Below are 26651 nucleotides of genomic sequence, written 5' to 3'. Positions count from 1 at the left end.
CTTCCGTGCTGGGTTCCGCCAACGTGGGATCCCGAATCCTCAACACGCGTGGGTGTGAATTCTGACCCCTCGAACATGTGGCTATCATCCCCGGACGACGAAGCTTCGGGCAGAACGATTGATACCACGAGCAATCCCGCTGCTGAAGCGACTCGGCGCAAGCAGCAAGCGAAGAGCATCCGCGACCGGTGAGGCGCCTCTCCCCCGCGCAGGGAAAGCACAGGGGAAGCCCCGCAGAGCAGCGACTTTCACCCCGACTCCCCCGGCGGGCATCGCCCCGGGAACCGGCGAGGCCGGGGCCGCACCGCCCGTAGCCCGGCGAGGCGCGGCGGCCGCGGACATGCGCGGGGCCTCCCCCGGCCCGCCCGGCGCCTGCCATTGGCCCCGAGCGGCGGGGCGAAGGCGGGGGGTGGTGGTGGGGAGGCCGCATCCGCCCTCCCGCCGCCGCTCCCTTCCCGCCGCCCGGCCAAGTTTAAACACCCCCCCCCCCCGCGCCCAGCCAGCCGGAGTTCGCGGGAGTTGCGCGGAGCCGCGGCCCGTCTGAGGAGGCACCGGGTGAGGAGGGGCCGGCTGCCGGGGAGGGGGCGCCCCGCGAGGAGAGCGCCCGCCGCCGCCTATGAGGGCGCCGCGGGGCCGGGCGAGCCATGGACGGCGGCGGCGGCGGGGCGCCGCCCGCCCTGGAGAAGAACGCGGCGGAGCTGACGGTCATGGATGTATACGATATCGCCTCGGCCGTGGGGCAGGAGTTTGAGCGGGTGATCGATCAGCACGGCTGCGAGGCCATCGCCCGCCTCATGCCCAAGGTGGTGCGGGTGCTGGAGATCCTGGAGGTGTTGGTGAGCCGCAACCACATCAACCCCGAGATGGAGGAGCTGCGCCTGGAACTCGACCGCCTGCGTCTGGAGAGGATGGACCGCATCGAGAAGGAGCGGAAGCACCAGAAGGTGCGGGCGGGGGCCGGGGGGACGCGGCGGGGCAGGGCTGCCCCCGCCTGCCGCAGCCGGCCTGGGGGAGAGCCGTTCCCCCTCCCGCAGCCGCTGGGGAAAACAAAGAGGGAGGCTGGGGTGCGGGCTGGGATGCCGCGGAGCCGGTGGGGAGCGGGCGGGGCACGCGTGTGGGTACGGCCAGGGCAGGCTCATGGGCTCTGCGTGGATGCTGCCTTAGCATAGCTGAGGATTTGGGTGTGTTGTTGTTTTTTTCCTTCTCTCCTGGAAGTTTCCTTCCTCCTCTTTCTCCACCCCTTCCCCAGTCACTGCATTTCCTTCCCCTTGTATCTCCCCCATTAGGACTCCTGCTCCATCCCCTCTCCTGACGAGAGGATAGTGCTGCTTCCTGCTAGGCCAGGAAAAGTCACTGACAATGATACGCTTTTCTGTCCAGAGCTGTGAATGATTTAGCAGTCTAGTCTTCCTGGCACACTCATCGGGTAGGCGAGTCATGGGAGAGAGATGGAGGACAAAGTGATTTCAGTGCAGTGTTAGAGATGAAGAGTAGGGAAGAGCACTCTCCCAGATTCCTGCTCCATCCTCTGATGGTAAGATGTTGTCCCTTGGCTTGATCTGGGGTGGTCATAATGTTCCCTGACCCGACTCCCATGAAAGCCCAAGGTAGAGATCATTTCCCATATCCTGTTACCCTGATGTGGCAGGACAGCATGAGCTGCTCCGCTTACTGCAGTGGAAGTGGCAGATCTACGCTTTAAACCTTCCAGATAACTGATTTAAAGAAATGGGTCTTCTAGTAAGTGACTGTGCTAAATCATCCCTGCTGCCTCATGCCATTCCTTCTTGCACACACAGATTCAGAATAAAGAGGAGACAGGGAATTTCTAGAAGAGAGACCTCAAACTTCAGGAGTTGGCTTTAATTTAAATAAATTCAAGTTTTATGTTTTAAAAAGAGTCAGCTAGGGGACTTTCGCTTAGCATATGAAAAATCCAGGATAATTCCTGCAACATTTTGCAGAAGTCTCAGGGCAGAAAAGGATGCTAGAAGATCTTTACTGTATAAAGCCCAGGTAAGTCCCCAGAGGATGAAGTAAGAAGGTCTAGAGAATAAATATAAGCACATGTACCAAACCTGTGCCTTTGCCTTTCTAACAGATCTAACTTGGAGGCAAGTGGGTGGTCTGTTGTGCTGGTCCCATACTGTGTCTGGGCCCTCTGCTAGAATCAAATTAGCTCTTCCTGACCCCTAGCTGCCAGAAGGTTTTTTGAGGGCATGTCACCTCTGGGACGAACTGCCATAAGTCACATCTCCCCATTCATTGCACAGAGACTGCTGCATTGGCAGTCAACAGTAATGCTTTATCTCGGATATTAACAAAATGCTGCATGGTGAAGTGGATACTGAACTGGGCCCAGTAGCAACACCCAGTATCATTGTACAAGTTGATGTTCTGTGTAGATGCTTCTGAAGTTCATATATGTGTTAAAAAGTTTCCTAAACATGTCAACTGCATAACACTGTACTTGCCAGATGTCAGCTGATCCCCCGCCAGCTAACCATCTCTACTCTGCCAGCTTCTCTAATAGTCATGAAGTGGCTCACGGAGTGTTCAGACAATCCAGACAAAACTTTGGTGGAAATATATTTTAACGGGGAAAATAAAATACGTGATACATACGTTTTTCTTTAATCATGTTGATTCCCAGTGCACTGAGTCCCTATAGAACTGTAGTATCACATCCATCTGTGTTCCAGTGTGAGGGTTTGAGGACTAACTTTCACAGGACAGGTACTGGTAAGCAGAAAAAGCCAGAGACTGAGAAATAGTTGTGACCCAAAAGCCTCCAAAAAACAACCCAGACAAGCTTTTAGCAGTCCTTGCAAGCATCAGTTTATGAGATTTTAGCACTTAAAATCTTTAGATGTGAATCTGTTTTGCCTATAAACCTGGCCTGGAGTTTCCTGAGCTGGCTGGCACCTACTGGCCCGTAGATCTGCCTTCTCTGTCTGATACTTCTGCTAATGAGGGTTCAGAAGTTAATTTCTGCTCCAATTCATTGGGCTCTTCAATAGCAATAAATAAGAAAGTTTGCCTACGCAAACCTTAATACAGTTGTGTGTTTACAGTGTGGCCACACATAAATGATATAAGTTTAGATAGTTTGGGTTTTTGTGTTTGTTCTGTTTTGTTTTTCTCAGTATACTTATAACTGATAAATGTGCTGTTTTATTATCTAAACTAGGTCAGCGTGTTATTTTAGCTGCAGAGTTGTAATATGCAGCATCACTGTAAATAGTCTAGGTATTTGGCAATATAAAGTTTCATTACAGATTTGCTTTTCTCTCAAGATAAACACCACCTATATGTTACTTATAATCTATTTGTCATATAGCATTTTCTGCAAAACTTTTAGCAAGCATTACAAAATGACAGCAATGCAGTAATAAATGCTGGAATAAAATGGCATTTGGACCCAAAACAGGAACATGATTTCCCATTATCAGAGCATACATTCTAAGCAGAAAGCTATCCTTTAATCTCTCAGCAGAGCTTATTTTAGCCTAGAGCTGTGCTTGGCGAGGTTGTTGTCTGAATGTGTTTTGTTGTTAGGTAGGAAAGGGGCATGCTGGATGAATGTAAAAGTCAGCCAGTGACTCAGCCTGGCTCCAGTGATTTGCATGCAGCTTTTTTTGTTTGAAGCACATACATGAAAATGGAGCAGAGAATGCCCCCCGCTGCAGAAGTATGATTTATGGCAAAGGCTTTTGGAACAAGTAAAGCTCTAAATACAACTGTTTTTCCTTGATAACTTTATACTTTTTGTCCTAATTTGACCTTTACGGGGATTGGTGACAGCTGCTCTTGACACACAGTGTCCTGACAAATGGGAGTTGTTGTTTTGACTGGTCTCACTGCTGCTAACATAGATGCCACTCAAAACATTCCATATAGAACAATTTACATAAGAAGCAGCACAGTTTTGTGTTGTGTTTACCATGTGGACTAGGAGCTCTGGGTTTGCTGCACTGTATCATGCACTCATTATTTTACACTTGTGTTTCATAACAGAAATTTAGCCTAGAGATGCTGCTCTTTCAAAATGAGCATGCCTAACACTGACTCCCCTGGCCCAAGCTGTGTGATGTTTCTGGGGCATTTGTAACAGCCTTTGCGGCTGCTTCCTGGGATGCAGGAGGTAATTGTTGCTTATGTTTGGTTATCTTGTTTAACACAGCAGTCCCCTTAATCTGGTCCTCACAGCAAAATGGGGCATAAGGAGCCATCCTTTGGGTAACTTGCACGTCAAAAATGTTTGCATCAGGAATTGTCTCCTCGTGTATTTGCATTCAGCATATAGCAAAAGGAGATTTTGGTAGTTGGTTTCTTGATGCTGGCATTAGGAAAGTAGATGTCTTCTAAGAAATTCAAAGTAGTCTCATTTAATTGTTTTCTATAAGAATCATAGTAGGATTGTTACTAGTTTGATCTGTAAATAGCCCAGTCAAAGACTCTTAACATGTTTAAAAATATAAATGTGTTGTCCCGGTCTACCCTTTAGGAATTAGAACTGGTGGAGGATGTCTGGAGAGGGGAAGCACAGGACCTTCTTACCCAAATTGCACAGCTGCAGGAGGAGAATAAACAACTGATGACAAACTTGTCTCACAAAGACATTAATTTCACAGAAGAGGAATTTCAGAAGCATGAAGGCAAGTTTGATACTTCAAATTCAGTACTTGCTTTTGTTATAAAAAGCAATACTTTATCAAAATACTTTGACTGGATATTCTGGCTTTTTTTCCTATAGATTAATGCAGGTCTGGGATTTGGCTTTTTTTACCTGACTAGAAAATCTCTGAATACATGGTGATATTGAAGACATGATAAGAGGTGGGGGTAGGAGGGAAAGAAGAGCCTGAACAGCTTTTTGTTTGGCTGAGAAGCATCTCTGAAAGTAAAGTCTAGCTTGCTTTTTTTTTTTGGTATATCACTTTTTTTCTTTTTAGCTCACATCTTGCAAAAAACATTCTTAAGCCCTCCTTATGTTTTCTAATACAAACAGAATAATCCATTTAGCAATGTTTATTTCACACCATTATGCACAAAAATAAGTGCAAATGTTGATCTATTCGGGATAACTGTTTGTAAAGCAGCAAATCAAGATTTCTTTGTCTGAATTATATCACTCAACCATATGGAGATATTCTAGGAGAATATTGTGATACTCACCTAGAATAGGGAAGACTAATTTTACTTGGTTTACCCACCTTTAGGGTTCCCTCACTTGTTTGGAAGGATTTAGAATTTAGAATAAGCGAAGAGATTTATAATCCAGGGATTGGGTGAATCCTAAAGAGTTGAAACAACCAATTTGTGGGCAGCTTCTTTCTTGGGGCAGAATGAAGTTCAAGACATAAGATTCTGACTTGCAAGTACAGGTAGATTCCACTGCAGCAGCTGAAACAATTGCCATCCTCAGCTCTCATCCACAGCTCAGCAAATCGCTCTTTCCCAAGAGCAGGGGCAGATGAACGGGTGTCTATTTGCTCCACGGTTCATAGCACATCATTTGAGGCTGCTGGCTACCAAGTCCATTTCATAATACTTTGCTGGGGTTTAAGCTGAGGAGTTGAAAAAAATGACTGTGCAGCTTTGGGAATGAGGCAGCCTCGAGCTGAGAGATGGGGTGGACAGCTGTGAATGGTAACAGTGTCACTCCAGCAGCAAAACGTGCCTGTGATGGTGAGTCAGTCTGGAAGTGGGTGGCTTTCTGAACTGTTTGTACATGGACAGGACTCTGGTCCACTGCTTCAAGCCACAGCTCCACTTTCACAGCAGGTTCTGATCATCAGAGAAGTCATGGCTCCCTCAAAAGGCTAGCATCCTGTGCGCAGCATGCAACGTCACTGGCCAATCTGAAAACCAGACCACACAGCTGAGCCATTGCAGCTCTCCAATAAAGTGTTAGGAACAAAGTGATATCCTCTTCCAGACACTGGAAGCTGGGATTAAATGAAGGCTTGCTGTAGGTGGATGAAATTCTGTCCAACACTGCAGAAGTTGCACTTGTGTCCTCCCAGAGGCCGAGTACTGCTCACTTGCCCTGGGGAGGAGTATGATGAAATCTTCAAAAAGTCAAAATTGTTAAACCTCTCAAGATCACCACTTTTTTAAAACAAATGCAATGCTTTCAATTTAGGAGTCAATTAATGGCAAAGAAGTAGCTCAACGTCAGCCTTACAAACTCCATGCAAAAATTCAGAATGGCAGTGATGAGTCATGGACCATGAAGACTATGACATCTTGTTACAAAGAACCAGCTTCCCCTTTGTTTTCTTTTTTTTTTTTTCTCCTCCTTCTTCCAGTGAGTATCTAGCTCACTGCAGCTCATGTGCTATTTAAATATAGCCATACTCTTCATATTCAGCTAGCCAAGCAAATGCCAGGCATGCTTTTCATGTTATTTTTACTGTGTCTACCCAAGTATAATAACACAAACAAAACCCATAAACCCATTCCAAAGACCAGATTCTGGGATCACTGATATTCTTTGGCCAAAATCATCAGCTTCAGTCAAATCACATTAATTTATAGCACCCCCACCTTATTATTGATACCTATTATATCAAACCCAACTATTTTCCTATTTAGGAAATTTTGTCATTAATGAATGGGGATAGATTTGTCTCAACTGACTTGTTCGGATAGTGTCAAAAAGCAGTCATGCTGCTTTTTTTCAGTCTCCATCATTTGATCAGATACATATAGAGTCTACAGAGACAGGTTTTCAAGCTAAATACTTTGTTAGCTGGACTAACTTTGACCAGACTCCAGTCTTCATATCTCAGCACGATTTAGTATTGTGATCATGTCTCGCAATCCCAGGCTAGCCCCTGGGATTAACAGCTTACTGCTTACTCACCGGACAGTTAAAGGAGTTATTTTTAGCACAGGCAACAGAGGCCAGTGATTTGGGTGTGCAAGACTTTGAGATTCAATCCTTGCCAATTAATAGTCACATCAGAGTTCACAGAGCCTCACGTTAGCATAATGAAGGTGTTTATGAGAGAGGCAGATGCAATCCTATATAAACAGGAGTGTTCTGCACAGAGGGCATCTGCTGAGAGTCTGAGCAGAGCAGGGTACATGTGAAAGGACATGTGGCAGAATACAAAATACACAGGCGGGGTTAAAGATGAGTCTGCAACATCCATTAATGCTACTCCTCCCAAGCTCAAACGGAGCACTACTTGATGGTGCTGACTGATTGGAATATCCTAGTAAAATGCCACAAGCAAACTTGACCCAACGTGTGTCAAACAGGACAAGCAGGCTGCTGTTCCACTGCAGCGAGGGGAGCTGCTGTCTCAGACTGGCTGTGGTAATATAGACAAGCAGCAGGATGTCAACAGTTGTGTGAATCTCTTGTGCTAGGCTGCTGAGGAACCTACAATTCCTTTTCAAAAGTGGGAGGCAAACTTCTATTCTGAATATTTAGGTAGTGGTATAGTGCCACAGGCCCTGACTGGCACTTTGGCCTGTCGTGATAGATGTATAAACACAACAGTAAACAGATCCCTAAACATAAACATAAAGGATGTTCCTTTTTTTTTTCAATTCTTTTCCTTTTTTTTTTCCCCAGCTGCTTTCCTGTCTCTTGCTCGAACAATGCTGTGATCACAGCAATTCACAGGCAGCTGCTCATAGGATGTGCCTAGGGAAGCCGGCTGGGTGTGCCATTTAAGATCTTGCAGTTGTTAGAGTTTGAATCATTTAGAGATAATTACTTTACATTTAGGGCACTTAGTGATTTCCCTCTCCTCTTCCCCAGTGCCTGAGGAAATGGAAGAAGATGTGACTGTCTCACAAACACCTTTCCTTTCCCCTCCTCTTGAAATAAAAATTCTAATGTAGCGATCTGTGCACACAATTGAAGTCTTTTATGCTCACCAAATGTTAGGGAGAAAAATGAGCACAGTGGGAGGAAAAGCTGAAATGGTACTTTACTCTTTAAATAGCACCTGCTCTCTAGAGATCCTAAAGCATCTCACGAGTACTAATGAATATAGCTGCACTCACTATTCCTAGCTCCTACTGGGGTGAAACGACCAGTCTAAAGTTTCACCGCAGTCCCTCTGTACTTCAAGGCAAAGTTTTGGATTTTTTTGTTTTTTAAATACAGCCCTGAGACTGGCTGCAGAGCGTGGATCCAGGAACCTGTAGTGAGATTTGTGGATACAGTGGTGTATCAGACCTGTGTTGTGATAGGAGAGTGCGGATCTTTTAGAAGCGTTCAGCAGCAGTATGTGTCAGTGTCTACTTGTCCTCCCCGGTGGGTATGAGCTGTTAGCATAGTGAAGAATTAAAATTATCCTGCAAAGAACTAAAACCTAGAGCAGAGAGGTGATAAGGACCAGGGTCCAGAAATAAAGCAGGCAGACTTACCACAGAATTAAAAAAGATGAGAATGTAATACTAGAATGCGAACACCATGTGACTCTCAGCTGTTTTCTGGGGTTTGACCGGAACACGTCCTCTGCACCAAATTCCTGGCCGGCCATGATCATCAGTCCTTTTCCCAGCAGAGCGGTTACCTGTTCTCTGCTGTACATAGCTCTGGTCCTGTAGCAATGAGGGATGGGAGCTGCTGTTCCCCCTATTTGCAGTAGTACACTCTTCATGCCTGCATGGGAACGCACAGCTGCTGCAGGAGTGCACATCCACCAAAGAGTTACTCCCTTTCTCTCTCTCTTTCTCTCAGGTTTCTCCTGCTCTACTGTATTACTCATGAGTTCAAACTGTAGATGATCTATAAGCTGGAGTTCCATAAAGGGAGCCTACATTCTCTTATGGGAGCAACTTTGGATTTCTCTGATGAGGGAAGAACATAACCAGAAAGTCTGAGCTGATGTTAGAAAGTAGAGTCTTGACCGGCTGGATACATTTGCTGTGTATGCAGCGTATTTCTGATGTGGGAGCTGCTTGAATGTATTAAAAATGAAGTGGCTTTCCAGCCACCCCAGAGGGGTGAGTGAATTATCACCACTTGCAGTTCGTAAATGGAGGAAGCTGAAGACCCACCTAACTAAGTACTTTGCCAAAGGTAGTAGAACAAGACAGCAGTAGACCCTGGATTTGAGCTTCTGCTTGGACTGGACTTTGGCCAGAGCAGCCACACACTGCCCTGGTCACAGGTTTTCATCTTCAAGCCATCCTATGGGATGTTGTGCAACATGATTTTATGTGATAGTTTAGGACCACCAAACTGCATGTCTCTGTGCAGTTATCAGGAAAAGTGAGTGTAGTAAATTTATCATCTCACTGCGTTAAATCATCTGGTCCGTATTTGCTCTGAAGAGCCCATCACTGTAGTGCCAGTTCCCGATTATCTCCGTAATGGCAAATAATGGAAGAATGCTTCCTGTTTTGTGATTTATGACATTTCCTAATGATTCGTTGGTCACATTTCAGGTTAATCTAATCCTTTATTTATTTTCAAACAGGATCAATGTTGGATTCTTGGCAATGTTCCAAACATCTTTCACAACTGAAATGCCATGTAGTATTTTTCTCTGAAGTACAGTTATTTTAAATACGAATTATCACACAGTAGGATGGGGAAAGGATTGCAAAACATGAGGAGAAAATATGTCACCATAATTCAGACTAAATTTCTGTTCTAGATTCAGAGTGGGGGTACCCTCTGAAGGTCCTGCTTCATCTCCCTTTCACCCAACACAAAACTGGGTTTCAACATAAAACCATTCTAGTCCAGTGCACTGCAGCTGGTTTGGGTCTAGATGCAATCCACAATAGCGACATGTTGTTTAGATCTGGCTGAGGATCCAGACCATCTTTTTTACAATTTTCACAGGGTCTTGGCTAGCTGATTCTACAGATTATCACACAGATAACCAAGCTCCCTAGGGCATAGTGCGAACACTGATGTAAAACTACTGAGGCAGCAAGATGTAGCAGTGTCACTCCACTGTTATAAATGTTTTCTGAGGACTGTCACTTCCTTTTTTAAGGAGTTTCTGTGCAGTGGCTTTATGGAGTAGATTGTGTCATCTATGTTCTCTGTTACCCTTGAAGTAACCTTTAAAGCGTCTTCCAACAGCTTCTCTGTAATCCTACCAGCAGGCAACTTCCAGAGTCTTTACCTAAATATTTCTCACTGTCATTGTTCTCAGTCTCAGCAGCTCCTGATTGTCCTTAGTTTGTTTTCTGTGTTCTTTTTTTAACCAGGAATGTCAGAGAGAGAGCGGCAAGTCATGAAGAAGCTGAAGGAAGTGGTAGATAAACAGAGGGATGAAATCAGAGCAAAGGACCGGGAACTCGGACTTAAAAATGAGGATGTAGAGGCTGTAAGTGGCTCTTAGTCTTCCTATTTCTCTTCTTTCTCACCCATACTTCCATAGCTTGGTTTCAAGTTTTAAGTTAATGTAGAATTTGTAAGCAATGCCAGATTATTAGTCCAGTAACTGCAGTGTCCAGCATAACTGTGGAGCGTCCAAAATGATTAGTCAGTCTTCAGTGCAGACGCACGCCCTCAGAACGACCAGGCACACTTGGAACGTGACTGGAAACTAGTGTAACAGAGAGGAAGATGGGGGAAGGACATGTTGTTATGTTTGTTTCCTTAAAGACCTGATACCTCTCCCCTTTCATAGGAACAGGACAGGTAACTTTCTCTGGCTTCTCGAATCCCTCTCTGCTTTGGCAGTGCAAACTTCCTCAGCACCCCCATGCCTCACCCCACCCAGAGATCCCTGCTGTAGGTGAGCGGGCTACTGTGTATTTTACATACCCTCTCGGCAGAGTTTGGCAGCAGGAGCTCCACACACGCACTCCCACACCAGGGATGCAATGTGGATTACCTCTTTGCACAGGAAGGGGGTAGGAGGAAGGGGCCTGAGCCCAGCCCAGGTCACTTACTTTTGCCAGCGGTGATCAGTAGGTCACTGAGAGGATGGGTGGCCCTGGGGACCACAGCACAAAGGATCCGGGTTTAGTCTTAGATGAATCACAGACTCCACTGTGACTTTGGGACTCACATGATGTCTTGGTTCTTTCCGTGTCAGGAGGAATGACCTCCTTACCCATATTTTGCTTCCCATCCTCATGCTGCCTCATCTCCTTAGGCCACGGGACTTTTCTGGGGCTAGTGAGGGCCAGACCTAGATGATCTCTGCTCTACCCACGTGCCTCTGGCAGGTGCTGTGGCCTTTCAAATTGGTGCTGTCCATACAATGCCCAGCAGGTCACATCCTGCCTTATGACAGAGCCTAAGAGCTCAAAGCAAATATAAATTGAATACTAAGGATTCCTCTGTCTTGTCTTTCTCTCTTCTACTCTGGGTTAAGATTTGATTCAGAATCCCATAAGCCACCCTGTGCTTGAACTTTGCTTTTTTGAAACATAGTATCAGAAGGGATGCATTTGCTTTTAGCTGGAGAATTCCCTGTGCTAAGGGAAAAATGCCTCTTTACTCTAGAAACCAATTAAATTTTGGTGGCTGCAACTGTAGTAGATAATTAGATATTAAAAAAACCTAATCGTGGGGTGAGGAGGAGGAAGGGGGAGAATTTGCCAGATTAAATTTAATAGGAACCCACTACATTTTCTTTACCATAATGTTTGGGACTTGGCCATCATGGCTGATGGCTGAATGGATACTAACCTATTGCATCACTCTTCTGCAGCTTCAGCAGCAACAGAACAGGTTAATGAAAATTAACCATGACCTGCGGCACCGGATCACCGTTGTTGAGGCTCAGGGGAAGGCGCTGATTGAGCAGAAGGTGGAGTTAGAAGCATATCTGCAAACCAAGGAGCAGGAGATGGGCAACCTGCGAGCAGAGCTGGGGAAACTAAGAGAAAAACTGCAGGGGGAGGACAGCCAAAATGGGGAGGAAGTAAAGGTAAGAGGCACTTTAAATCACTTTTTAAACAGCCTTTTGAAAAGCTTTGGACTTCATACCAGGTACCTCTTTGGATAAATGTGATTGATACACATCAGAGGCAACGGTGGGACTCGAGGACAGCATCTTGTGTTCAGGTGTGACATAGAGAGAGCAACGTCACTCATTGCACTGTGACAGGAAAGGCCCCGTTAGGGTGGATGATGACCCAGTGGAACAGACCCCTCCTTCCTAAAGGAGGGAGCTGGTCGCACAGGAGGCAGAGTGGCAGCACGGGTTAGCAGTGGGATGTCTGCGTTAGAGAACAGCTCTCCCCTTAGACTTGGCTACCCATCGCACATCCTACGGAGTGTAACCTTTGGGTCGTGCACTAGGCTGCAGAATTCACCAGATACCAGAACAAATCATTGCTTCAAAAGAGAGTGTTCTATTAAAAACATCGCGAGGCAATCCAAAATCTCTGGAGTATCCGCTGTTAGTTTGTATTGGAGGCAGATAGTGTTTTGGTAGTGTATTAGTATGTTTGGGTTCATTTTGTTTGTACACATCAATCCCTCACCCCAAAGGAAAACAAACTGATCCCTTAACAGTCTGGGTTTTCCAAAAGATAAACAGCTGACAAGTAGCTTAAGCCTTGCCGAGTATGCAAATATGCAAGCCCTAATGGGTCCCGAAGGTGCAATGCACTATGACAGTGATGGCACGTGAACCATAGGAGAAAAGAAATTGTGTCAGAAGGGGTCCCAGGGGCGATGCAGAACTCGGCACACTTGGTTCTCACAGTGCTTATGGCACTTGTGATCTGTCAGGACTAAGCTGGTCTATTGCTACCAAATCAACGTATGAATATTTGAAGGCGCCTTTTAGAGGAACCAACTTTGGCCCTATTTCTGCTTTTGCTGTGAAGTGTTACTAGCACAAATGTTCATGAAAAGCAAATGTTACTGCTTGCATACTCACGTACTTGCAGGAACAGGCAAAGTGACAATCTGCAAATTGAGTTGGTGCCGGGATCAGAGCAGTAGGAATGCAAACCTGAGGGGAGCTTCATGAGAAAAAGATGCATCTCTGATCTCTTGCATCCCTTAGTCCTCTTTATGATTCCTATTATTTTTCTTTGTGCATATGACATTACTTCTGTCTTACTAAAGCAAATGTGCTGTATTTGCCTTTCCTAATGCTGCTCTTAGAAGAGTACAAAATAGGATAAGGGGTATCATGATATGGAAGAACTCTAAACGAGCACTATCATACAGAGCTGTTTGGCTGGATGTGTTGGTAGGAGCTCCAGTACCAAGCGGCATTGTAAACACCTGATAGACTGCAGCAGAGAGTGAAACATCCAACTCACTTGCAGTAGGCAGGAATACACATCAAGAAGCAGAGGCAAAGGCTGATGGGGTACCCTGGTTCCCCCCTGGAATCTGATAGCCAGTGTTGTGTTAACATGTCACTGCTGAATTGGGCAAGCACTGTATTAATAATCAAAAGGATGATTTCATTGCTGTTAATTCAGACAGGACACCCAGCTTTGTAAATGGGGCTGCGGAGCCTAGGCCTGGAGCCAGCAGGAGTGAAAGTGTCTTCAGTCTCTGGAAAGAAAGGATGCTTTCTTTACCTCTCTTTAACGCATCAGTTCCATGGCAATGGCGCCTCTTCTAATTAGAGCCGTTCTCCGCTCTCTTTGCCAGGATGATGATTAGACAGGAATTGCAGTGGCAAGCAGAAAGCTAGAATAGCTGCATGCTCTGGAATGGACATTGCTTGTTGGCTTCAGTCAAGTACATTTGCATTGGCTACAGGCTGCTCAGTCTTTGCCGATTTGAGCAAATTCTAGCAAAAATAGCGTATTTGGGCAAAGGCGTGGTGCAAATATATAACCAAAAGAAGAGGCATCAGCTCAGACCCTAATCTAGAGGGGTGAAGAAGAGAAAAAGTGTCTGGGTAATTTCCTTCGAACCTCTTGTTAGGATGCATCAATCTTCATTTATTGTAGTCTCTGTAAAGAAATGCATTTGGATGAATGGGGTGAATCAGACAAAGGGACAAGCGAGCATTGCTCTGCGCTTTGTCTTTGCAGGACAAGGACTGCAATCCCTGCTGTAGAAATTGATATTGCACCAACCTTAGCCCAGCCGAGTTTAACTTGAAATCATATATGAATAGATAGCAAAACTGTTTCACAAACACATGAGTTCAAAAGAGGGTAGGATCAGGCTTACAAAAAATGGACTTTGTTTAAGAATTTCAGTACTTAGCTCCTCAAATTTCCAGCTTGTACCCCAGCGAGGCGTCACTGCAACACAGGAGCTCTGAGACTCTGATCCCTGCATCCTACTAGGTGGACGCGTGACTGACCTGGCTGCTGGCATCTCTGATTTCATGTGCTGGCTTCTAGTCAGTCCTTGCAAAAAGCACCACATTTCTAATGTACTTTGCCACATTTCGAATGTGCTTTGCTGGAACAGAGTGCCCTGCATTTATTTGTATTGTTAGAAATCCTGCAGACCTCCAAAGGCTTGTAGGTGCTTTTCAGCATCTTGATTCTTCTTCCCAGAAGCTTGTGATTTCTCATTAACTGGTCCTCAGCTCTGTGCAGCCACTGACTGGAGCAACAGTAGAGGACCTGAACGATGGTCTGCCGTGTGCTGTGTGTATACAGACCACATTTTCACAAGCAGTTAGGGCCAAATAGTTCTGTGCAGGTGCTGGAGTCTACCTGGCTGACAGGAAGCAGCCCCACAGGCCTGGGAATCCAACCATGTGCCTAGAGTGCAAGTTCTGGCTTGTTGGGAGCCACAGAAACTGCGGGGCAGGAGGTAAAATTCCTCCAAGCTTCCAGTGAACTCTTCTCAGAGGAAAAGATGAGACGGGTACACATGTATAAATGCCTCATCTAGCATTCATCTGCAATTTTCTTCCACTATGTAGCTAGATCCTGGTGCTAACACCAATCCTGCTTTTTTAATAAAGGCATTAAGGGGATATAAACTTAAATCTCCACTTAATATGTTTACATCCAAAGGAGCTTTCTCTTTGTGGGAGGAGCTGGAAGGAACTGTCATGATCTTCGCTACGCAGTTTTTTCAGTGTTTATATAAAAGGCTGATGTTTGATTTACCCCATTTGTTAAAAGTATGAATTCCTTAAACTGACTTGTTTATCAAAAATTGGACTACACATTTTAATGGACTTTCTGGCAGTCTGGATTCCACAGGAATTTCTCCACAAGAAAACTTATCACCTGTAAGGTGGCTCAGGTTGGACCTTGTGTTCAGGCCTTCTAGAAACAATTGGTGTTTGTTCGTTTTCCCAAACACGTTACTCTCTGAAAGATTCCTGAGAGCACAGGGCTTTGATTGTAGGTCACAACACTTAGGTCTTCCTCGTTTGCAAGCTTCCCCCGAACACCAGGTGAAGAGAGGTAAAACAGAGCTCAGATCATCTTTCAGAGGCTTACCACAGTCTCGCCGGTCCTGTGTGTGTCATCAGTCAGCCTGAGCACAAGGAAAGAAAAAAGTGATGGGATCACTGAGCTGTTCTTGCTGACAGTCTTTAACATGAAAAACAAATTCCTTCTATATTTTTCCTCTTAAAATTGCTGTGTTTCTCTTAAAAGAGGATTTAATAGTGCTGAAAGGAAGAGGTTGGGAACTAGACTGATAAATACTTCAAACTCCTCAGACATGCACTCACATGGTGAATTTAAAGCCTGCGTTTCACTTCCTAGGCAGAACCAAACAATGACGACTGCCTCTCAGAGTCAGAAAAGATGGCAATGGACTTAAAAGATCCGAATCGTCCAAGATTCACCTTGCAGGAGCTTCGGGATGTCCTTCATGAGAGGAATGAATTGAAATCTAAAGTGTTTTTACTTCAAGAGGAGCTTTTATATTACAAAAGGTAGGTTAGATCTCCTCTCCTGTTGCATGCTATACACAGAGGAGCCATAGGGCAGGTCTAGAAACAATAAATGTGCTCTTAAATAGAGTCCACAAGCTTATCTTTCTGCAAAGGATTAAAGTAGAGATTGCAAGCATACGGCTTTAGTTTGAATCTGGTTCCTCAAAATTGGGAAAAACTATGTCCTTCCCTAACTCCCAGGTTCCCCCTGAATCTTACAAAGATTACAAACATTTAATACTTTTGAACTTCAAAATGAGGATAAGAGTGGGTCTAAAATGAAAGTTCTAGAACTTTTATTCAATGCATTCCTCTTCTCCCTCTCCTTCTCACAATGGGAAGAAAATATTGAAAGGAGACCCAGTTCTGGGTGCTGTTCCTTTGTTGACAGAAAAATCTCCCATTGATTTCAATGAGCTTTAAACAGATCTTTTTGCATTTCCTTATCAATAGTACTATCTCAGACTGAATTTTAGAACTTAAAGTGCTTCCATGGCTTGGGAGGAGAACATTAATTACCTTTTCTTTCTTTCAAGTGAGGAAACAGAAGAAGAAACTAGATCCCCTCAACCTACACCCATAATTCAGTCAAAACCCGCAACTCAGCCTGAATCTGGAATCAAACGACTGTAAGTAGCATATTTTAGTATAATAGTAAGGATACTAGATATAGTCTGCAAATACTAAATGTTTCTTATGGGTAGGACAATTTTAAAGAATTTAAGAATTAAGATAACCACATCCCTAACGTATATGGGAGAGACATTGAAGGAGCACTTGACAGGTATCATGAAACAGCAGTTGGCTTTGGCCAAAACTTTTGCCTAGATCTGGGACAATTTTCAGTCTTGGATTATTTCCTGTGGTACCTTTTGCTCCCTACGTGCAGACCGCAGTAGGGAGTCCAACAGCACTCCATGGGCTTGTGTTTATGGGCCAGACTGGCGTGCCCAAGAAGCCCACTCCAGTTCTGTTTCCTTCTTAAGTACACTGTTCAGGCTAAGCAAAAGAGCATGTGTTGCAGTGTTTTATTATAGCCAGTATGAGCTGATGAGCTCTTAAACACAGACACCTGATCTTCCTCGAGAATTTTCTTGTCTGGGCCATGTAGTCAGACTCCAAAGGGAGGTGCTACTAATTGTGGTCTTATCCAGAGCACCGCTCAGCCTGTCCTGTGTGCCCAAAACCGAAGTCAGTGCCGGAGCTCAGTGTGCAAGGATTGTAGGAACAATGCTCCTGTTCAAGTGCAAGTCCCAGTTCCTTAACACACAGATCCTAAGGTGGTGGAGTATCAGAAACCACTGGCCCCCAGGTCATGCTCGGAAGACATGTGAAGAGTGTTGTTCACAAGTAAAACCAGCTGCAGACCTGTGGCAGTTGGGCAGGGAGAGCCAGGTTTTCCCATGACCTCACTGTGCCCATTTCCCTGTTGACCTAAGCCTTTAGACCCTGACTTGCACTATGTGTACAGCACAAAAACTTTTTGTTTGCTGAAGAAATTTGCTGCTGGAGAGGATGCCAGCTTTCTTGGCTATAAAGAATCCCACGTTATTCTGGTGAAGTTTTTAACGTTGCTGTCTGAAACCTAAGCTTACTGTCAGAGGTGTGCATTTACTAGTATATCACTTAATTATAAAATCACAGTGTTAGTGAATCCATTTGTCTGTTAAAACTCCCTCCTTGTACATTTATTTATTCCAAATTAAGTCTTGTAACCTTATAGCAAGTCTTTGGATTTTTGTGATACTGGAAGCTTGACTTTTTTAACTGCACAAATGATTTTTGGAAGTCATTTGTTTCCACATAAAAAGCTCTTCCATCCTGTCTCCATGTCCATAATCTTCAGTCCTTGTTTAATAATAACAGCAGCCCTGTGAGAGTAAGTTCCATTGGAACATCTGGACCGATCCAAAACACCATAAAGTCAGGAGGGCACTTTTGATTATTTTCAGTAGACTTCAGCTTCTGTCTGTGCTGCTTTGTTTGCTGAGAGAACCCTTTCTCTCACATGACTAGAAAATACTCTGAGTTTGGACTTAAGTTTTCATTCTGCAACTGTAATGATGATAATAATAATACTTTGTCTCGCAAGATCTCCACTGTAAAGCTTCTCTTTTCTTTTAAATTTATTTTAGTACTTTTTAAAGCTTATCCCATTGTGGGGGATGGCTGGTTTCAGCTTACGCAGTTTGTGTTGATTGCAGTTTCCATGCTTGATTTATGAAGCAAAGGTAACACAAAAATGTAAACAGACGTTGTAAGACAGAGCACATGCTGATGAGGTGTTAGCTTTGACTCTGCCTTCTGCATACATGTGTAAGCAACACAGGGAGCCATGGCAGGAGGCACGTAAGTGTTTTCCACCAGTTGTCTCAGTGCTTTCTTCCTCTCAGCTGATTTATTAGTGAAAACCTGTTGAGCATCAGCCCATTCAATCAATGCACATTTTCAGACACCTGTCTTTCTGTTTCTCAGATTCTGCATTAAATTCATATAACTAAACCACAATAAAACATAAAATCATGTTGGTTTGGCCCCTTTCAGAAAAGGCAAGAGTCCTCTTCTGCCAGACAGTGGAAGCATGTATTGAACCTGCTGTTAAGATTACTTTCTTAGGTGTCATGCTCTGTCCCCAGATTTCTTTCTGCTCTCTCTTCATTTAGCTATCATATTAAATAAGGGAAGATAAAACCGTCTGCTTAAGTAACCTGAAGGATGGTAATAGTTTTCAGGTTTGTCTTATTCTTGCAGCCCGTCTGGATAGGATTTGTCTCTGTGTGTGTTGTCAACAGTGTATTTGTAGATGGGCTTTAAAAAGACAGGAAAAAGAAAGAACCCAAGCGTACCATCTCTTCTGTCCTGTTATAACACCCCTCCTGCCCCAGCTGCAGTCGCTGCCTGCTGCGAGCTGTCTCCAGAGCTCCCTTCTCCCTCTCCCAGGCAGGATGCTGTCAGCACCTCCCTATATGGCTACCTGGGTAACACACTGGCACATAAACCCTCCATGCCTAATGACGTGATGAAAACTGGTAATGCTCTGCGTGCAGAGTGCCTTTACAAATGAAAGTAGGGTTGCTTTCCCCTCCATTTCAGACTTTTCCTCCTGATGAAACAAAAAGCTGAAGTACAAAAATAGGAGACACTTGCTATCCTCTCAAGAGAAGTTTTATGCTTGCCTGTGTAATGTGCCCTTTTTTCCTTGACCACGCATGAATGAGACATATGTCTATGTAACCTGTGCCATCTAAGATGTGCTCAGGTGATTCTGTGCTGCATCCCCATAAAGAAAGGAAAACAGAAGTTACAGAAATCAACATTTTTTCACTCCCAGGGTTTGCACATTTGGAGCAAACTCTTAACTGAGTTTCTGATCTCAGGCTGATTGATTTCTACATTTGTCTCTACCACATCACATGTCAGAGTTTTGATGAAATAATGTAACCAGGAGGCTTTACTGAGGAGGAAAAGTACAAGGATTAAAAATGCTCCCTCTGTTTTGAGCAGAAAACGCCCTTTTGTTTTCTCTTTAAGGATACGTGCTTGTTTGTCACTGATGTAATGCCTGAAACAGCCATAAGTTTTCTTCCTATTCTTGCAGTCTACAAAAGCTGATGTGTCTGTCTCATTTCTGCAGCTCACGGACCCTGCCACAATGCGTAAAAACAGAAATCCTAGCTGCTGCTAATGATACAACAATGTTTGCTTGTTTGTTTTCATTTTTAATCTAAGAATAGCAGTTAGAGTGACTGTGTTGGGGAGAGCTGCATTTGGTCACAACTGAAATGTCTCTCGTGATTTCAACTTAATCTTTAATTGACATTAGTCCACAGTTCAAAAAAATATTTGGCACAAGGGAGAACCTCTGAGGAGAACCCTTAGAAAAACAGAGGGTGTTCCAGGTATGGATGAAGGTGTGTTGGCAGGTTTGTGTGGGGCTGGCTGGGCACAGAGCACCTAGTCAGTGTGCTCTCTCAACCTCTAAGTTGCATGAATTGTATAATGCGTAGTAAAAGTGCTGACCTCTTACAAAGGAATAGTCTTGCTGCTAGCCAGCTAGAAAGTGTTTCTGCTAGAGTAGTTGCAAGGTTTCGAGTAAGTATGTAGCTGCCTGCAGTTGGCATCTTTCTGCATGTGAAGCAATGCAGGTTCTTTTGGAACAGATACACAGGCCCTTTAACCAAGTAGCTTGCATAGGAGGTTATACAAGATTTCACCTGCGATACTGGTCTTTAACTTGAAACTATCAACTGTAACATTTGTAAATCTTTAACTGTAATGCTGGTCCTGTCTAACCCTGTTTTCCGTGCAAATATCCAGTAGTCACAGCAGAGTTGTGTTTTGTATTTCTTAACATACACCTTCATCCTTCATTTCATTATGTATGTGCCTGTTTGTTTCTTGGGAAGAAAAATGTGCACTCTGCTCTGCATTGCTGGAGGTGGTAATACCTTGATGAAATCCAACCCAGATTGCAGGCTGCCTCACAACAGAAAAGTGGTATCTTTTAGAAATTCAAAAGCAATTTGAACTATTTCAGTGACTGCTTTTTCTAAATAAGAGTTTTTCACTGAGGAGAGCTGTCTTGGGTGATGCAGATCCACCTCTCCCTGTAACACGTCCTGTGTGGTAATTCAAAGTAACCCCGTGTATCATGTTTGCCTCTTTTCTTTTTAATGGAATGCTTTTTCTTTCCCTTGCTCCAGTCTTACCTCTTCTGTGTCTATACTTTCCTGACCAGGATCTTTACAGCCATAATGCCCATGGTAGCAGCTGGATTGATTCCAGACGATCCCACATTGCAGCCAATAAGAAGACTTGTGTCCCTTGTAGGAATTTTTTTTTTTAAATGTTTGGTACCGTGGTTTCCTTTTGCATGACCCTGTGTTAACATGCACTGCTGGTTGCATTCTCATCGGCTGCCTGTGGGATCACAGAAGGACCAAGTGCCAATCAGAATGACCAGTCAGTACACAACTCACCGTAGTCCTCCATGCTTATCCTCAAGTATTGACATTTTATCACCTTTTGCCTTAATGTTACCATGCTAAACCAGTTGTTATTCCTTAGAAAATTGTTGCAATATGCAATTTTAACCAGCATCTGTTAATTTTGCTTACTAAGCGTGCCTATTCACAATTCACACCAATGCTTTTTAAGAAACCCATGTCATTCTAATGACCTGTTACAAACCAGTTAGTTAGATTACAGAATGTAATGGCTGATATCTACATTAATTTCCAGTGTTAATTATAGGCTGTTGCTTCCATGTCTTTCTATCTATGCACTGTATATTTTGTCCCTAATTATGTGTTTTGGACTAGAGTATACACTCTCAATAACCAATTCTATCATCCTATTCTTGGCTGTCCCTGGAAGATGTACTGGTAATTGTTAATGCAAACTCTCTTTGCATTAGAACTGCTGCTTTAGTGATCTTTGTATTTACAGCAGCAACACAGTATTTAAATTCCCTTCTTCTCCACAGACATGCTTTTTCCAAACATCCTCCATGAGAGTTTTCTAGGCATAATAACAATTTTCATTGTTTCAGAAGGAACTAAAAAAGCCTAACCCTTCTGCTTCATGTAGAGATTTTACGAACATATTTTTCTCTTACTTAATTTCACGATAAAGTGAAAAATTACTGAACTTTTGACATTTGAAAGTTACTGCATAAATACAGCAGTCCTCTGTGTGGACTGCAGGATACTAAGCCTGACCTTGCAGGACCAAACACGCTCAGCAGAAAGCCTCAGTGACTAGACACTTCTTTTACCAGCTGGAATTGGATCTGGCTCTGAAAAGACATAGCATGTGTGTGTGAATTTATGAGCTCCTGTGATGAAGGTGGTAGAAAAGTCTGAGGCTAATTAAGTGCAAAAGACTTATTTCACTACTAAGGCTGCACATTTGAAGCCAGGAAATGCAAAAGTTCAGGTCCTGCTAGCACCGTTGGTTATCTGGCGTTGCACTTGTGTAGCTTTTTCTATCACTTTCTAGTCAAGAAATAATTATTCTTAATATTCTTGATATTCTTAATAATTATCATGATGCTTACCTGCACGTATGATAGGATATTTTTTCAGGAAAGCTGCCTTAAACCTCATCTGACACTCAAATACAGCCTCCTATGTGACTAGAGACCTCGAAGGCAGAACTCCCTGCTCTGCACAAGGCGGCTTGGACAGTTGGGATCATGGTACTGAGGGGAGACCTAAGGGAGCGTGGGTGGAGGAAGAATGCTGAGGACCGTGGGGCGTGGACACAGGGTCAGGACAAATACTCCATCACCTGTCAAAGTTGAGTTTGTATTGGCATAGTCTCACACTGTAGCAGCATTTAGCAATTCCCGTCCTGGATCAGAACTGCATTATGCTTGGTACTGGGCAAGCAAAACAATATTGACCTCCTGAAGCGCACCATTAAAATCAAAAGGGTATGCAGCCAATTCAAACCTTTGGTAGCTGGAACCACAACTTTTGCATTTCTCAGCAGACCTAAACACTGCACTAACACCTCTTGTACTGAACTCATGACGAACATTGAATATGCCTAATCAAGTAACTTCATCCTATACAAATAAAATGATACTAAGGATTTTTCCAACTGTATTTTTTTAGCTCTGTTGTCAGCTGGCAATTTGTTGTTGTATTAAATGGCTGTTGGTTCATGTACGTCATTATCTTAGAGCACCCAAGCTGTGTGACAGGAAATGACGTGCACACTTGTGTGCATTGTTTAGAGCCTTCATCCTGCAAACCCTTGTGCACGTACGTGCAATTATTCATTTATTTTTGCAGGAATCAAGTCTATCAAAGTCTGTACACTTGGAAAAAATGTGGAGGCTTATTTTCTTATCTTATGAATTTCCCTGCTGACACCCTTAAAAACATTCTCTATTTCTCCTTTACGGTAAATTATACAGATTTAATGCCAAAGATACCACTTTACTTATGCCAAGAAACTAACCTGTATTGTGTCACTTCTTTATCGCAGGGCTGGGGAAGGGGGAATATACATCTAAAATGATCCCTGCACCTTGTAGAGTCAACAGCATTTAGAGCTTATTTGAAGCTTCATAGCCAAACTGCTTGAGATTGCAATGACTTCATCTCTAATAACATTTTGACATGCATTCCCATGAGGCCTCACTGCCTTGATTTTTGCAGATGCAAACAAATTTTTTTGCTCTGTGTTTTGTTGTGCTGTGTATCGTGTCGGGTGTTTGAAGTGTTTTCAAGATAGTAAACAGTCGTTTTTCTTTTCCCTCCCCTCCCTTACTCCTCCCTTCCCGGAAGGTTTAGTTTCTTCTCTCGTGATAAGAAACGTATGCAGGCATCACAGAAAAACGTCCACTTCCAGGATACTTTTGGAGAATGGTCAAATTCAAATAAAGATGACTCCTACACCGAACAAGGACAAGAAGCCCTGCAGCACCTGTGACTAAAACCTTGAGGTGTTCAGTTTACCACAGTAGATCTCAACAGTCTAGTAACAAGAAGCTTCTGTAAACAAATCCGGCAGCTCATCACTTTTATTTGCCTTGCACACCTCAGTGGTTGTATTTCAGGTGCACTCTTCAAGAGGGATCCCTCACTGTTTACTTGGTGACTGTTTGCTGAAAACAGAATCCAAGCTTTGTAGCAACAGTCGCTGATACCCTGGGACACCGAAGCTTCTAGATGACTTGTTTTGTGCTGAATAACAAGTCTACGGTCTTGTTCATGCATTAACTACAGTAACACAAGCTTCTTTAAACCAAAAAAAGGACCTGTGCCATTATTAGAAGTTTGTTTGCAGTGTACAATATCTAGTGGCAAAGACTCTTTTACCCTGTTTGTTAACACTATCGGTTGTTTGCTTTTTATTTCTGTAAGAATTTTTTCAAGAGGGATACGACAGCTGGCCACTCTCCATGGCAGGTTGTAGCACTGCTGTGTCCTGTCAAGTTCAGCTGGCATCTGCACTTTGCAGAGTAACCACTTGGAAATCCACCTGATACAAACTGATAAACTGGAGTAGCCTTGAGAGGGATAGTGAGTGTACATTTCCCTTACTGCTTATAGTGCCTAAAGTGTGAAGAAACAGATGTATGAGGTGAGCGTGCCTTGCATTTTGCCATGAGTTCTGCAGTATTAATGGAAAACGAATTGCTTACAAGGAGGAATTCTAACACTTGATTTTTTTCCTTCTTACTAGGGACTTCCCCTAGAGTAGCAGACAGCTGCTGTAAAGGAATTAGGTCTCTTTCCCACAGACCGGTTTTTAATTAAGTCACACTCCACTTTTCTGTCTAGATAAGACTGCCTAACTTCAGAGTGAAAGACATCCTCAACTAGCTGACATAAACTATTTTAACTGACAGAGACGACCCCAACTCAAAATGTTTTCTCTAACTAGTTTAAACACTACTTGGGCAGAGCAGATGAATTCTGTATGTGCAGGCTGCTCCGCTGGTGTTGGTCGATGTTTGGGTAGCCTGCAGTTACAGCGGCTTAACTTCCCAGCCAAAGCCCAGCCCAGCTGAGCTGCCAGGAGGTGAGATTTAGATCTGCTTTGCAATTGAGACCCTTGGGTCTGACTGAGGTTGTACTTACAAAAACCGTGACACTAAAGCCCCACGCAGCGTCACTGTTGCGTACAGTCCGGTGTCAGCGCACACCCTGCCTCTGCACCACACGCTCCACAAAGGCACCTGACCAGGCGGGAGAGGGCGAGCGCATCCGCGGCCCCTTGCGAGGGAGGTGCTGAGGTCATTCCGTGAGCCTGGCTGTGCGCTGGGAGAGTCGGCGCTGGAGCGCAGTGCTGCTGGTGAGGAGTATCTCGTTACGACAAGGCCGTAGGCAACTTCTGCACGTGTAGCTTAGTGCAGGGGGCTGTGAGCTGCTCTTGGCACCTTACCCCCAGCAACTACATCTGCTCTGTAAAGAGCCTCCTCTCAGGAGTGGCACTGGAACAGGAAACAAAGCTCAGGCTGGAGTAAAGCTCCAACTACTCCAGGTACTGAATGTAGGAGGAAGTCTCAAAGGACTCCTGAATGACAGCAAGCCAGAGGGTTTAGTGCAGGCCAGTTGTTTTTAATACAGGGTGATTCAAGACTCTGGATTCTTTAATGTGTATGGGCAGCAAATGGTTCTTAGCCCGTCTGTAGTGAAACTGTGCCAGGAAACCGTTCTTTGCAAGGGTGGGCTGAACGCTGCTCTGCTCCTGGCTGTAACTGTGCTTCATTTTGAACACGGACCTTCCGCATGTTCTAGGTAAAGTGTTTACTGTGCCTCCCTGGTGTCATTGCAGTTGGGGGCAGGGGGGATATGCGGCCTTACATGAAAGACATCTGCACTTGAAATAGCGATGGTAGCATCTGATGCTAGTATTAGGCAGATATGCTTTTGCCCGGTTACATTTTGGTAACATATCTTAAGTTTTATGCTTAAAGCAAGCTGTATCCATGAAACAGCAGCATTTCCCCCCTTGTGTGAAAAGCAATTCTTAAATGGGGGGAGTGTCTTAATTTAATGATACTTAAGTTGCTAAGATCTCGATTTCACTTCCATATTAGAAAAAAAAAAAGTACACTACAGTTATATCAGGCAGTTAAAGTAAATTGTGAATGATGCCCGTCGAGTCTCTCCCCAGCATAGTTTACGGTCGTTCGGCACATTTAGAAGAGATGCAGTGATCAGAAACAATGCAAGAAATCAGCGAATGCACGGCCTGAATAAGCACATCACTTTTGAAATCAGCTGAGAGCAATGAACTGGGATAATAGGAATACACAGACTGAACCGTTTTTCCCCAGCACCTAAGCTGGTGTATTACAAAGGACGTCTCCTGGCCTAGTGCACGTAAAGCTCGTCCCGTACGCCAGAGCCCAGCGCACTATTGTCAGGTCAAATCTGCAGCCAATTTCAAACAATGGCACTAAGCAGTACAACCTTCCCCCACTCATCTCTGTAGCCCATTACCTCAAAAATCTAATTAGTTACTCCTGACCTGCTAGCATTAACCACTTCGCTCCTCATTCTCGTGCTAGAAATGCTGAGTTTATACACTCCAAGTGCTATCGGAAAGGATGGCGTGTAGGGGAGAGTATGTAAGGATTTGAAGATATGTCATGTGTTGTTTCTCAATATTCAAGTAAAATCCGCTTTTAGAAAAGGGGCCAGGATGTTGTCAGGTAAGGGGCGTAACAATCCTGTCTGCAAAGTGCAGGATCACAGAAGTTTTTTGGGGTTTTTTTTTTTTTTTTGGTTGGGCAGTAAATCATTTTAACAGTTTAATAAATATTTCTGAAAAACAAGTATTTCTGCAAGACTTGTGTCCTTTTTTTTTGTGGAAAGTTAATACCATCTCTTATTGGACATGCAGCATACGGGTCTGTCTTCTTTCCCTTGAAAAAAGGCTCATACAATTCTTCATGGAAATAAAGCCTCAAACTGGGCAAGGTTTAGGATAGGGCCATTCAAAGGCTGATTAAAAAAATACAGTTTAAAATACATCAGCAAATATTTAGGAATTGCTTATGATGACAAAGAACGCGACAGAGCCTTTTCTAGAAAGCTCCGTAAGCTCCTCAATGTATGTACGCCTGTATGCACCTCCTGGCTCTGAAAAAGGAGTTGCTTTGCCCTCTGTTCTCCCCAACTCAGCTACAACCAGCAGCAAGCCCAGTTTCCAGCACAAGATTTAAATCCTGTGCAGGCAGGACTTGCAGGGAGGAGGAGAGGACAGAGTGGGTGCAGCTGCAACCACATTTAACCATGACAACGTCCTTCAGTGATTGTCCATGGATTGATCAGGAACACTAGGCCTTTTCTGACCTGCTTACTGCTCTGTAGTGCGCGTTCCTCTAATAAAAGGGAATGGCATCCTCCC

The 26651-nt window shown here is 44.1% G+C and overlaps 1 protein-coding gene across 5 annotated transcripts; it reads left to right on the top strand.

Annotated features, from left to right (window-relative positions):
• Positions 1 to 441: 441 nt before the first annotated feature.
• RILPL1 (Rab interacting lysosomal protein like 1) lies at positions 442 to 26647 on the top strand. Of its 5 annotated transcripts, XM_075167806.1 has the most exons (8): positions 442 to 944; positions 4508 to 4658; positions 10198 to 10316; positions 11655 to 11873; positions 15604 to 15776; positions 16313 to 16405; positions 20515 to 20602; positions 23075 to 26647. In XM_075167806.1, exons 1-8 carry the CDS (start codon positions 645 to 647, stop codon positions 23078 to 23080), a joined length of 1149 nt encoding a protein of 382 aa, XP_075023907.1. In that variant the 5' UTR covers positions 442 to 644; the 3' UTR covers positions 23081 to 26647. The 5 variants fall into 5 exon arrangements, with proteins under 5 accessions (XP_075023907.1, XP_075023908.1, XP_075023906.1 ...); XM_075167807.1 differs by lacking the exon at positions 20515 to 20602 and having other exon boundaries at positions 21850 to 23150; XM_075167805.1 differs by having other exon boundaries at positions 20515 to 23150.
• The last annotated feature ends 4 nt before the right edge of the window (positions 26648 to 26651 follow it).

This window comes from Calonectris borealis, chromosome 18 (assembly GCF_964195595.1).
Source record: "Calonectris borealis chromosome 18, bCalBor7.hap1.2, whole genome shotgun sequence".
Taxonomy (NCBI): Eukaryota; Metazoa; Chordata; class Aves; order Procellariiformes; family Procellariidae; genus Calonectris; species Calonectris borealis.
This window is presented reverse-complemented; position numbering and strand designations above follow the sequence as displayed.

Bases quoted from the DNA above. Each gene is read 5' to 3' on its own strand.
- RILPL1 (XM_075167804.1), top strand. From the start codon at position 645: ATGGACGGCGGCGGCGGCGGGGCGCCGCCCGCCCTGGAGAAGAACGCG. The intron at 10,317-11,654 runs GTAAGTGGCTCT...ACTCTTCTGCAG, and splicing joins AAAATGAGGATGTAGAGGCT to CTTCAGCAGCAACAGAACAG. The intron at 11,874-15,603 runs GTAAGAGGCACT...TTCACTTCCTAG, and splicing joins AAAATGGGGAGGAAGTAAAG to GCAGAACCAAACAATGACGA.